Source organism: Cibotium barometz, chromosome 27 (assembly GCF_041138505.1).
Source record: "Cibotium barometz isolate CiBa-2024 chromosome 27, ASM4113850v1, whole genome shotgun sequence".
Lineage (NCBI taxonomy): Eukaryota > Viridiplantae > Streptophyta > Polypodiopsida > Cyatheales > Cibotiaceae > Cibotium > Cibotium barometz.
In genome coordinates, this window is record NC_141072.1 from 32,606,613 (window position 1) to 32,620,344 (window position 13,732).

Below are 13,732 nucleotides of genomic sequence, written 5' to 3' on the forward strand. Positions count from 1 at the left end.
GTTTTCCTGCTGTAATGGCTGATTTACAGCCCTTTGTTGTTGTCCATGATGTCCATCATCATCAAAGATGACTCTGCCAGGCTCCTGTTGCCTTGCAGGCTCCTTATACATGCATGTTTCATCAAAAATGACATCATTGCTGCGTATGATCTTTCTATTTATGGGATCCCAAAGTCTATACCCCATTTCACCTCTGTCACCATATCCTAGGAATATGCATTTATGAGACTTAGGATCAAGTTTGGTGCGCATTTCCCTGCGTATGTGCACGTACGCAACGCAACCAAACACTCTCAAGTGCTTGTATGACGGAGGCTTCCCTGTCCATACTTCTTCTGGCACTTTCCCACCAAGCCTCGTGTTAGGTGACCTGTTTATAAGGTGAACGGCTGTCATAACAGCTTCAGCCCAAAAACCATGAGGTAATGCAGCATGTGACAACATAGAACGGACCTTCTCCTGTATGGTCCTGTTCATCCTCTCTGCTGTCCCGTTTTGTGGAGGATCATAAGGAGTAGAGAGCTCCCTCTTGATGCCTTTAGCATCACAAAAGTCCTGAAACTGTTTGGACGTATACTCTCCACCATTGTCGGAACGCAAAGCCTTCAGTGTTTTGCCAGTTTGATTCTCAACATGAGCAACAAACTTCTGAAACACTGAGAATGTATCACTCTTCAAACGAAGAGGATAAACCCACACCTTGCGTGTGGCATCATCTATAAAAGACACAAAATATTTTGCCCCTCCCAAAGAAAGCTGAGGCATCTCACATACATCTGTATGCACAAGCTCTAACTGAGCATCTTTCTGTCCAAGAGCTTTCTTGTGGGGGCACTGCAGTTGCCTGCCATATATACAATGCTCACAAAACTGAAAACTTGAAAACTTTAGAGAAGGCAAGTAACCCAAACGAGACAATTGCTCCATTCCCTTGACACTCATGTGTCCCAACCGGCTATGCCACATGGAGATTTCCGGCAGCTCGGTTGCATTTACATTAGCATGGTGACAAACACCTGCATGCATGAAATAAAGAGTGTCCACCTTAGAGCCTCTGGCAACAACCAGTGAGCCCTTACTAATTTTCCACTTTCCACTACCAAATGTGGTAACATAATCAGCATCATCAAGCTGTCCAGTAGAAAGCAGATTCTTCTTGATCTCAGGCACATGCCTGACATCATGGAGCATAAGCTGTGAGCCATCTGAAAATACAAGCCTCACATCACCTCTGCCAAGAATTTTGCATGCATGGTTATCACCCAAATAAACCACTCCTTCATTGCCAGCAGTGTACCTGACAAACAAGTCTCTGCAACCTGTGACATGAAAGGAGGCACCTGAATCAATGATCCATGAGTGCATACCATGACCACCTGTAAGAAGTGAATGGGCATCAAGTGAAGACGTAAAGAGGACCTCATCCTCACTGCCACCTGCATGTGACACATTGATTTCTTTGATCTTGACTCCACTTTTGCCCTTTGGCTTTACATCTTTGGCTTCATCCTTCTCTTTGTCTTTGCCTTTTCCCTTTTCCTTTTGATCATTTTTCCATTTGTAGCATTGCTTTTTAATGTGTCCCTTTTTGCCACAATAATGGCATTCCAAATCCTTTTTGGAGCGAGACTTGCTCCTTCCCCTTTCTTGGCTTTTACCCCTTTGCTGGGATCTCCCACGTGCATTCATTGCATTGGACTTTCCAACAGAGTTGTTTTTCCTGTTCATCTCTTCTTGACAGCATAGCATGCGAATTGCTAGTGGCTGTCCTGAATGTGTCCCAACTCTCTGGCAAAGTGCATAACAAAAAAGTGGCTTTGAACTCATCGTCCATTGCCAACTTTTGATTAATGACCTGGCTGACAATACCATTAAACTCATTTAGATGGGCTGTCATAGACGCCCCTTCCTTCATCTGAAGGCCTATGAGTTTCTTCAACCAATACACTTTGCTTGAGGCACTTTGCTGGGCATACAAGTCCTGCAATCTCTGCCACATTCCCCAAGCTGTCTTCTCTTCACGAATGCTGAAAAGTAATGAGTCTGACACAGACAACATGATAGTAGATCTTGCCAGCTCATCCATATCTTCCCACTCTTCAGCAGTAAGAGAAGCGGGTATCACACCCCTTTCTTTGATAGGCTTGTGCTGCTTTTTCTGGAGCAACACATTGTAGCACTGGGTTTGCCAAATATCATAATTATGCGAGCCTTCAAGCTTCTTGATGTGAAGCAATGAAGAGCTCTCACCTGTGGTTGCCATAGCAAAATGCAACCTGTCAATGCCTGACTCCCTGCAAATGTGCAAACACTGCACCAAAAGATGTGCAAACACTGCACCCTAAGCACACAAAGTGCTCACAAATGTTCTCCCAAGCTTTATCTCCCACTGCGGAAGCAAGAATGCAACTTTTCTCCCACTTTTTGTGATGAAAACACCAAAATCTGGTTGCTGCAGATTTTGGACAGCACCTTAAATATGCTCTTTTGCCCTTCCAAAGTACTGTACAGCAGTACTAAGTGCTCACCAATGATGTACCAAACCTGTACCGGCAATTTCAGCAGCTGAATTTGAACCTTTTGATCACTCAAAACAGTGTACAGCCATGCCAAAACATGCACAAAGATGTGCCAAATCTGTACCAGCAGGTACAGTAGCAATAAATGCTCTCCTGGCTGTCCAAATGAGTGAAAATCAGACTTTTACAATCCCATACACTGCATACAACAGTCCCGAACAGAAATTGGGCAAAAGCCCCTTGACTGCAAGCTGATTTTTGAGGATTCAAGGCATAAATGTCTTGCCTGCTGCTTTGCCAAGCTCAACAAGCATACAAACTTGAAAAGCCCCTTGATTTGAGATCAATTTCTGATCATGCATGGTACATCGACGCACATGAAGGCATCCAGAGTGTTCACGATGCTTCCCCCTGGCCACATATACATCCAATACATGAAAGCCCCTTGATTTACAGGCACATTGAGTGCTTGTAAGGCATTAGCACATTATCCACAGCATCAAATGCGATTGCCTGCATGCAAATCAACCAAATCGGCACAAAAGCCCCTTGATTTGCACTGCAATTTGCTGCAATTTTGCCCAAATGTGCGATTTTTCACATCATACAGCATGTATGAGTGCTTAATTGCACAATTACATCAAAAGCCCCAAATTTCGACATCCAATTTCCTGCAAATTGATCCTGATTTGACCAATTTCCTGCAAATTGATCCTGATTGTGACCAATGTCACCCAATTTTGCCAATTTTGCTCAAAAATTGAGCAATTGGGCACCTGTACCTGCTCAATTGATTAAATTGATAAGAAATTCGCAAAAAATTAGAGGCAAATACCTCTGAAATTTTTGATTTTTTCTGATTTGCAGGTTGATTTCTGTTGCAGGAGAGGGGGGGCGTGATGAATATGCTGGTGCTGTATTGATGCAGATGCTGATGATCCTGCAGCTGTGCAGGTAGGGAGGACGGCTGGTTTCACCTCTGCTGAAGGGCTTCAAGAGATACCAGCTTCGCTTCTGGCCTCTTCACCGAGTAGCAGCGCTACATACGACCAGGCGCCTACCCCCCTTGCGTGTAGCGCCAGCGCTAGGCGAATCTAGCCAAGCGATGACGTAGAAGGCGAACCCAGGCGGACAGCCACCCGACTCGTCGACTGCAAGTGTAGGCGCCACCCGACTCGTCGACTGCAAGTGTAGTGATGCTGCTTTCGTTCACGCCACGTTTGCACGTCAGTTGAGAGCGCCGCTGCTGCCTTCGCCACTCGCTCGCCTCCACGCTCAAGCCTGCTTTCGCCTAGCGCATCTACGCCAGTTGGCCAGCTCACGCTTCGCCTATCGCTTCTACTCCAGTTGGCCAGGCGTCTAGCGTTCAACACGCAGCCAGACAGCACACGCTACAGCACACGCTTAATTTCTCCACGTAACCAGTTGATGGAAGCAGGCGACCAGCAGTTGATGGGGCTGAATACGCTCTGATACCAGTTGATGGGGAGAAAACCAGAATTAGGGTTTAGAGTTCATTCATGGGAGACATACACAGAGAAGCAAGGGAGAGAGAGAGAGAGTTGTGGGGATAAGTCAACTCATAAGTATGAGTGTGTGACTCCCCTATCACACATGTATATTGCACTAGTACACATAGTGCACTTAGTACATTAAAAGTACTAAGTGCACTATGTACTATAACTTATGGGCTTGTACACACTATAAGGGTGGGCATAACGCCTTTACCCCAACACTCCTCTGGGTGCATACAGAGCATAAAACCCAACACCAAGCCCCCTTTTGCATTCTTGGACTCATTAGGCATAAACTTAGGTGGCTGTCCACCCTTTTTCTGCTCATTTCCAGCTCTGAATTTTCCCTTGTATGAGCTGAATTCTTGTCTTTTTAACGCTCCCTTACCATGCAACTCCTCAAAAATAGTGGCCGAGTATATGAGCTCCTATAGGGTGTTGTGGGGATACACTGCAAGGCTCTTCTCAACGATTCTTTGCAGCCCTGACTCAAACTTTCTTTTCTTCTCATCTTCACTAATCGTCATGAACGGTGTGACTTTGAGAAGAATCCGCCAAAACTTTGAAACATAAGAATAAACGGATTCGCCTTCATCTTGTGTTAGCCAATCCCATTCCTTTCGTACATCCTTCTCGATGTGAGGAGGGAGCAATTGATTATAGAATTGCTCTTTAAAGGCACTCCATGTACGAGCAGCCATCCTATCCAAAAGCTTTGCCATCCACCAATCACTTGAAGTCTCTTTATGATGCATACCCACATGCTTGAGCATAGATTTCCCGGTAAATTCCTCAGTACAAAAGGCTATTTCAAATTGCCTTACGAAAGCAAGTGCCTTGGTGGTATCCAACTTTCCATTATAACTCTCGAATTTTATGTCCTTGTCCCCTGACTTGAACTCTTTGGCCTTCTTGCTGTGACGAGCATCCCGACGCTCCAAAACATCCTCCTCCTCGTCATGTCTACAATGGTGACGGTGCCCAGACCTAGGATTGATTTCCTGTGTAACACCTTCCACTCTGTGTCACGATTGTGACGTGTTTATGTATCAGATTCTCTCTTCATTGTTGATTACTGTTGCAGATGCAAAGAGTAACCAGCCAAAGGGAACCCCTACCCTCGACTGGTTGTGACGTGTTTATGTATCAGATTCTCTCTTCATTGCTGATTACTGTTGCAGATGCAAAGAGTTACCAGCCAAAGGGAACCCCTACCCTCGACTGGTTGCGACTCTTCGTCAAAGGATGTACCTCTTCACCGAATAGCCACATCTCTTCGACGACGAATGGTTGTATCCCTTAATGAGTGGTTGTGCCTCTACATCGACTAGACACATCCCTTAGCCTAAAAGTTGTACCCTTTCGTCTAAGGTCATGTCCTTTCATCAAAGGACATGCCTCTTCAAATGTGTCTCTTCATCTCCTATATAAGAGACCTATTGTACTCAGTTTAATACAACAACAAGTCAATTCAATCTTGTCTCAAGTGTTCTCCTAAAGGTTCTTGTTCTAAGTTAATTACTTAAGTAGTAATTAGTACACAATATGCAAGATTAACAACATAATCCTCACAGTGGTATCAGAGCAAATTTTTTCCTGCCCGTGGGTTGTGAAGCCCTCACCCTCTCCGCGGCACTCCCTCATCCACCTCTCCTCTCGGTGTTGTATGGAAGAAGCAGAGCGATGGTGGACTTGGCGTGAATCCTTGCTTAAAGTAATGTAAACAAGAACAAAAGGTTTCACACCAATACACACGCATGGTGTGTATTGCAGAGAGGGAACCCTTGCTGCATACCTGGACTACCCTCCCTCCTCGCTGACCAGTGAGTTAGGCGTTCGCAGCATGGCATCTCGCTGCCAAATATGGAACACTCCCTCGCTTCGTGTGCTGCAGGCTGTGAGCCTCGTTAATCCTTGCAGCTGCCGATCCTGAATTCCTCACCGCCAACTAGCGCCTGCTGCCCGCCTCTTCGCTTTGCTGGCAGCACCCCTTCGAAGCGGCGCATCCATTCAGTCAGCACGCGACGTGTCCAGACCTTGAAGCGGCGCATCCTTTTTCATTCGGTGACGTGTTCTAGGCCATCACCTTTACATCAAAGAAAACAACAAACAAAAAAAATATTTTTTACACGTACTATTGCCACATGGGTATCTAAAAAAAAAAAAACCAAAAAAACCCAACAGGCGTGCGTAACCCACCGGGCTTGCGCTGGGTGTCCGTTGGGAATTCGCTGGTGTGAATTGCCGCCCTGGGCGATTCGGAACCCCCCCCCCCCCCCCCCCCCCCCCCCGCTGTCAGGATGCCGCCCTCTTCATGTACACCCCTCTTGTCTCCGGCAATGGCTTTCTTGGCATGCATGTTGACTACCTTTCACACTTCTCCGGCCACCTTGTTTATATCCAAGGTTTCTTTGGCGCGTATGTTCGTGGTAGCACATGTTCCATTGATGGTTCTTACTAGCGCAATCAAAATGAAGGCATTTCAACTACTCTTGAAGCCTTCTCTGGCTACCTTTTCGTCACACTTGATCCATGGTGAGCCAAAGCCTCCTCAAGGTGGTGCTTCATCTCAAGAGCCTCACCAAATATCACAAACCCTACAATCTTCTTATCAGTTAACAATTCCCGGCAAGCAACTTCTCGGCGTACAACACCCACAACAGGTTTCTTGTCCTCAGCACGGTTCTGTAGAGACCACTAGACATGAACTACCTTCGTTCGAGCCTCTGCATGCTCGTCGCAAACATTCTCAGCATTACAACAGTTATGAGAAAGATCCATCTTTGAATCACTATGAGCAGAAGCCAAAGCAGCAATATGAAGCTTTCAGAAGATCTCCCCTTGAAGAGTCATCAATCTCTTCGAAGTGGGCTCACATAGTGGCACATATTTCCGACCCTAGTCGAGTACTCGGTCGTGAATGCCGCAACGCTGGACAAGTTCCCCCTTGCGAGCCATGCCATGCTCCTCCTACTCTGGAAGCCTTAATACCCGCTGATAAAGCTGAAGATTCAAGAGGTTCTAGTTCATGTGTGGCATCCCAAATGCACACAACTTCTTTGGCTGTGGTCCAGGCAACAACAAAAGCCTCGTCACCGCCCTTTCAGAATGAAGTCTTTGTCTCTTACACAATAACCAATGCAGTTGCAATGGTGAATGATGATTCTTCTTCAAAAATGAAGACTCCAGTCCTTACCTTCAGTGGTGCAAAGGATAAATCAGACGCAGACTCTTGCAGCATGACTTCAGTCGCTGCAAATGAATCTTTGAACATAACCTGTCCCGAGAACAACTTTCTGAGCAAAGAAAAGCATATGGAAGATATTTCTTCTCAACCTACGACAACACTTGAAGACTTTTGTGTTCCAGAAAAATCAGTGGAATCCCTTTCAGATTTCCAAATGATGGTCACTAACCAAATACAAAGTTTGGTGACACAATCCTTGATATTGGAGATTCAAGACAGTTTGCTTATGGTTTCTCTAAAGGCAAATGAAGATTCAGTCTTTTCTTGGACAAAGCTCGAAGTTACCAATGATGTTAACAAAAGTTCTACTCAAGTTACAGATATGATACTCATGCTTTTGTTAAAGAGTAGACAAGTTGCAGATGCAGTTAATATTCAGTTTGGTATATGCAAGATTGTTATGGTCAACAATAATGCCATGACATGGGATCTAGCAGCTAGAGCTTTGGATGCAGAAGCAATACAATCATTTCCCTTCTTCCAGAGTCACAACAACTACCCCTAGGTTTTATTTTAAATGGGAGGGAATGTCACGATTGTGACATGTTTATGTATCATATTCTCTCTTCATTGCTGATTACTGTTGCAGATGTAAAGAGTAACCAGCCAAAGGGAACCCCTACCCTCGACTGGTTGTGACGTGTTTATGTATCAGATTCTCTCTTCATTGCTGATTACTGTTGCAGATGCAAAGAGTTACCAGCCAAAGGGAACCCCTACCCTCGACTGGTTGCGACTCTTCGTCAAAGGATGTACCTCTTCACCGAATAGCCACATCTCTTCGATGAATGGTTGTAGCCCTTAATGAGTGGTTGTGCCTCTACATCGACTAGACACATCCCTTAGCCTAAAAGTTGTACCCTTTCGTCTAAGGTCATGTCCTTTCATCAAAGGACATGCCTCTTCAAATGTGTCTCTTCATCTCCTATATAAGAGACCTATTGTACTCAGTTTAATACAACAACAAGTCAATTCAATCTTGTCTCAAGTGTTCTCCTGAAGGTTCTTGTTCTAAGTTAATTACTTAAGTAGTAATTAGTACACAATATGCAAGATTAACAACATAATCCTCACACTCTGGATGGAACTCTATGAGCAAGAACATACCTAGAAGGTGGAGATACCACCGACAATGCATGAAGATCTTCTCCATCTCTCAAATGGGTTGAAAACCCCTCATCATCCCCTCGCACTGCATGTCAATGTACATCATCTCCTCAAGCTGCATGCCCGCTCATATCTGTTGCATGGGCTGCAAGCCCCCTCAAAATGCTTGCTAGGGCTGCATACCCACTCACATCACTTGTTCGGACTACATGCCCTCTTACATCACTTGGGCGGGCTCCATGCCCTCTCACATCACTGGTGTGGGCTGCATGCCCTCTCACAACATCATCGGAATTCCCTTCACGAGATGGCTTGCGAGGCTACCGTGTGAAGACCCACTTGCCCTCATCATTGGATACATCACCACCACAGCTTTTCAGATAAGCAACAGCCAACTCTTGAGGTTTTGTCAATTCCCATCTATTGGACAATTGCATCAAAAGTGACCACATCAGCCTTGACATGAGATTTTGATTCAATGACCCTCTGTACATCAAGATCTCTTTGGAAAGCACGGAGCTCTTCAAGCTCATTCATCAAGGCATCAATATGCTGCTGATCCTTAGCCCTGGCAGACAACGTTGGACCAGATATAAAGATGATAACAACACAGCACAATACACCACACTAGGGGCCAAAAGATGGACTGACCCCCACCCCGCCCCCTCTTCTTTATGGTTAGATTACCAAAAAGGAATTTGCTTCCAATACAACTTTGTGGGTGCCCACGGTTCACCACTAGCTGCACCTGTTTCTTCCAATAGAATATGAAAACAGATCAAAACAATTCACAAGCTCTGAGTTGAACACTCCTCCTCAGAAACCAAGAGCATTCCCAGTATAAAGCACATGAAGGACAACCATGGACAGCCCATAGCACTCCCGCATCAGCCCCGGACAGCTCTTCTTCATTCTCTTTCACCAATTAGGTTCACATAGTAGGTGACCAGCCTTTTAGGGCTGTTACAACAGTCAACCACCCTCAGAAACCCTAAAACAGGTCATACAACAGTAGTCTATGCTCCAAAAGGCCACCAATCAGTAGATACCAGCTTGTACCTCAAAAATGACCAACCTACTGGCCTCCCGGACAGACGACCAGCCTCTGTATATGGCCGTTATCAGCCCGCCAGAGACTACAGCAGCTTAAATAACAGTCGACCAGCCTCTGGGTTTTCCCTAGATAAGTTTTTAAGCGAGAGAACATGCCCGAACAGTTCCAGAACAGTCGACCAGCCTTTGTTGTGGCTGTTTACAGCTTGCCAACATTAACAAAAGCTTGCATGATGATTGGACAGCCACCGTCTTCCACTTGGATGAGATTTCACGCGAGAGAATCCACCAAATCTGCCCCCACACAGGTCGACCATCCCTCAGCCACCAAAAAGCAGGTGCCTACCCCAAAAGTGGAGTTCTACTATCACAATAGGGCTTCCTGCTGAAAATAGCCCACACGTATGCTTTTCTCGTCAAGAAAGGGGGCCCTACTAGAAATTGGCCCAAATACTGTCCAGGGCCTGACTTTTGGCGGCCATGTGTATTAAATAAGTGCTGCCCAATGTGTACTCACTTATGAGTTGTCCGGTCACTCATAAGTGTGTGAACCTGCACCAATAATTATTAGCATGTGAACTCATAAAGCTGTAAATTGAGTCATGCATACACATGAGTGCAGCTAGACTGGAAGAAACACCCATCTGCTTAGTTGTATCCGATAAAATGTCCAAGGCTCATGATCCTTCCGGAACATAAATACAAAAAAAGATCTCCAGGATAGCTAGTCCCAGGGACTTACATCATGTCAGGCTCAATGAGCCATACATGTACACCATGTTACGCCCCACAAGCTACACATGTACTATCATGTCAGGCTACACCAGCCATACATGTGTTGTCATGTCAAGATCCATATGCCACACAGACACACCATGTCGGGCTACACCAACCATACATGTATGTCATGTCAGGCTCCACATGCCACACATGAACAGTAGAAAAACAGAAGCTATGAGGGATTTTGTGACAATTGGAATCTTAATCTCTCAGGCTACTAACTCAACTTACAAGTCAAATGCGATGCTCCTACGATGCTAGTCGTAATCATTGTATGCTTATCCATTAAGGAAGTAAACTTTCTAAGCCTAATTGGGTGCTAAGAATCTTAACTTTATGACCCAAAAGAGTGAAATTGCTTATATTTAAAGAATTAAATATATGGCCAACATGGTTGTCATTTGCAAGACGATTCGCTTTGGAAGGAGCGAAGTCATTCGCATAGATGTGTGCCTCCTCATTTCCACCTTGGATGTCGTGCGGTTCTTCATTTCAGCGGCTTTTTGGCACCATAGTAGTATCTTTGTTTGTGGTGAATAAAAAAAGTAGAGTGGGTGTGATGCTAGGGATTACTAGGAGAGAGAGGATTCTAGTAATTGAACAAATTTGGAAATGGAGCTCGTTTGGTGTGCCAAAAGCTCACTCGAAATCCTAAAGCTTCACTAGCAAGAACAAACCCTGTGCTCACTTTTAAGTCTCTTCATATGGGATGGAGAGACTTTGGGAGGGAGGTATCCTTTGCCACAGGATTCTCAAGGGGAGGGGGGCTTGGGTACGGGTAGCTTTGGCGGGAGAGACTAAGAGGGTGGCAATAAGTCTATTCGCACCTGGGGGCAAGGAGTCTAGGTGGGACCGCCACCTGTACATGGTGCATGGGTGGTACATGCGTCTGGGAGGGAGCACCACTTGTCCAAGAGGGGTCTCAAAGTGGTGTACATGGGGGGAAAGGAGGTGGCCCGCCCGGGGGGGGGGGCGCGGGGGTAGTATACATGCACCACCTGTCCAAGAGGGGTCTAGAAGAGGTATATGTGTGGGGAGAGGGGGGAGGTGAGAGGGGGGTACATGTAGGGAGACGGGCATTGTCCAAGGTGTTGGGTGGGGTTTAACGAAGGCAACAGTGGATGCGTGCGTGTATATTTTGGCGAGAAATGAGCTCCCGGGTGTCGTTCCTAAGCATCATATGTCACTCCGGCGAGGGTCATAGCAAGACTCACCGCACCGCACGTGTGCGAATAGGAACGTCTGTCGGGCCGCCGGGATTTTTTTAGTGAAATTGTTCGAGGCTACCTCGCTATCTCGTGGGTGCTTTCCGTCCGTCGTTTGGACGACCAGAGTGCTGCTAATTATGGTCTGAAGGTGACAAATTTCAAAACTTCACGGCTCGATTTAGGCCACTTTGGTTACTCGTTTCAATTCCGAAAAAAACCCTTCTGGGAGTAAAGCTGTGCTTCAGATTTCAACTTTGAATTCAATTTTCTCATTTTATATGTAAAAGGTGCTAGCAACTTCCTAGGGATAAAAATAACAATTAAAAACCATACTGAACTTCCTAAACTATATTTGCAATGGATATGTCACATTGTGTTTAATGTGCTATATGTACAATGGGTATGTTACAATTCCAAAGGGTGACTCATAGTGCGGACTGACGCCGCTTCATGTGCGGGACTTGCACACCTAACCAAGACCATGTACACCTGACCTTGGACGGATTCTATGGTTCCACATGTGCTTGGAACATTTCATAAACTACAAATAAAAATTAGTGATTATCTCCCACTCAAATTGACGAGGACATGGATTGAGTCCAATATTAACCTCATGTGGACAACATAAGATTAAGGGAATAGGGTAAACCAAATCAACAAGGCTATGGAGAGGCTAGGACTAGCAAGGATACGGTCTAGATAGCCGTGGGTCGGGTTAAAAGTAGATCAATGGCTAAAAAAGGGGAGGTTATCCATAGGCAAAGACACCTACTAGAAGCATGGATTCTTAGGGCCAGGAGTAGCTTGGCACGGAGTATGTCTTGGTGACATGGGACACCAAGGCCTAGTGCTGTGGCAGGAAAGACTCAAAGCAATCTAGACCTCAGGCAACTCATGCTCGGGAGTTCGAATCTGCAGGCTGGAAGATGAGCCGCTAGCTAAATTCGATCGTGGTTATCATTGCCAGATCTGAAGCATTTTACCCTTACTTGTCCCAGGTATGTGTGATCCTTACATGGAGTTGTGGATGGAAAGCGGACTCACTTCAGTGAAGATATTGAGATCGGCTAGAGATGACACTTTGGATTCGATGTTGAATTTGAGATGGAATCAAATTTTGTGTAGTAACAGCAAGATAAGAAACTTGTTTAGCAGAAGGCTGTGAAAAAGTTGTCCTTTGCACTATGTCCATTGTCCTTGGAAACTCTTTAAAAAAATTCTTATAGTAAGCTTTCTTGCTAGCTTATGCAAACTGCTTCTGCCTTTAGGATCGTGTAAATCCTTGATTTATGAGCTCATCGTTTCCAGCTAGTAGATCTTCTCGGAAAAGATGACTTACAATATTTATTTTCAACCACATATATGTGTATGACCTCCATATTTTCAACATAAACTACTACCAAGACAAAGATATGACCTCCATATTTTCAACATAAACTACTACCAAGACAAAGATATTAAGCAAAAAATACAATAATAAAGGGGGGGAATTTCTTTATGATAAAATTTCATAGGAGTATGTATGGCCTCCATGCTTTTAAACAAGAAAAAATGATTCAAAGAATACCTGGATAGGGTAAGGCAAGAGAGTTGCATGCTGCCCAACTTCACGGATGGCAAATTCTACAAAGTCATCATACAAAGGGGAAACTCTCTTGGACTCAGCACCCTCCATAGGGACCTTGGAGCTGAAACAGGCCTTCGTGTAAAGTGGGTATCTGGGCCGCTTCAAAGAAGAAACCCTAATTGCAGAGCAGCAGCATTCTGTCGAGAGTTGTAGACCCTGACCTGGTGAACTTTTAAAAAGGTGCACTGAGCCAGTGCTGCCCGCTGCGTTTGGACTCAGGAAGGCGGGGTCTTGCGCACTGCTTTGGGCAGCAATAGAAGGAAACTCTAAACCCATGTTGCAGACAAAGGCTCAAAAGCGTATCTTCTCCTTACTTTGTTGATATCTTGGAAAGGTGTTGGGCAATGGGTTTGACACGTCGGATTATTTGATGACATGGCACTGATCATCCACGTGCTGTCTTGCGCACAGAATCATTAATTGTCCCAACTCGTGGAATGCAAAGGTCCTCGGTTCAATCCCTGCCCCACCACACGAATTAAAATCTAGAACACAAATCTATAGGACCAAGGTTTATATTGTATATATTAAGACAAGCCGTTTATATTGCATTAAATAATGTCACACACACTAATTATTGTATATATTAAGACAAACCGTTTATATTGCATAAAATAATGTCACACACTAATTATTTAATGTGATAAACACAGACCTTAGTCCGCATGGCTTGCATG

At 45.1% G+C, this 13,732-nt stretch overlaps 1 protein-coding gene across 2 annotated transcripts in view; it reads right to left on the minus strand.

The window, feature by feature from the left end:
* The window catches only part of HY2 (phytochromobilin:ferredoxin oxidoreductase, chloroplast / phytochromobilin synthase (HY2)), an 84,080-nt gene extending 70,710 nt beyond the window's left edge, over nucleotides 1–13,370 (minus strand). Inside the window, exon 1 of one of the 2 annotated variants that reach the window (XM_086821410.1) lies at nucleotides 12,996–13,363. In XM_086821410.1, the coding sequence (XP_086677536.1) occupies nucleotides 12,996–13,331 (336 nt within the window). In that variant the 5' untranslated portion in view covers nucleotides 13,332–13,363. Of the gene's footprint in view, nucleotides 1–12,995 lie in introns of both variants that reach the window. The other variant, XM_086821411.1, reaches the window with a different exon arrangement.
* Nucleotides 13,371–13,732: the final 362 nt, after the last annotated feature.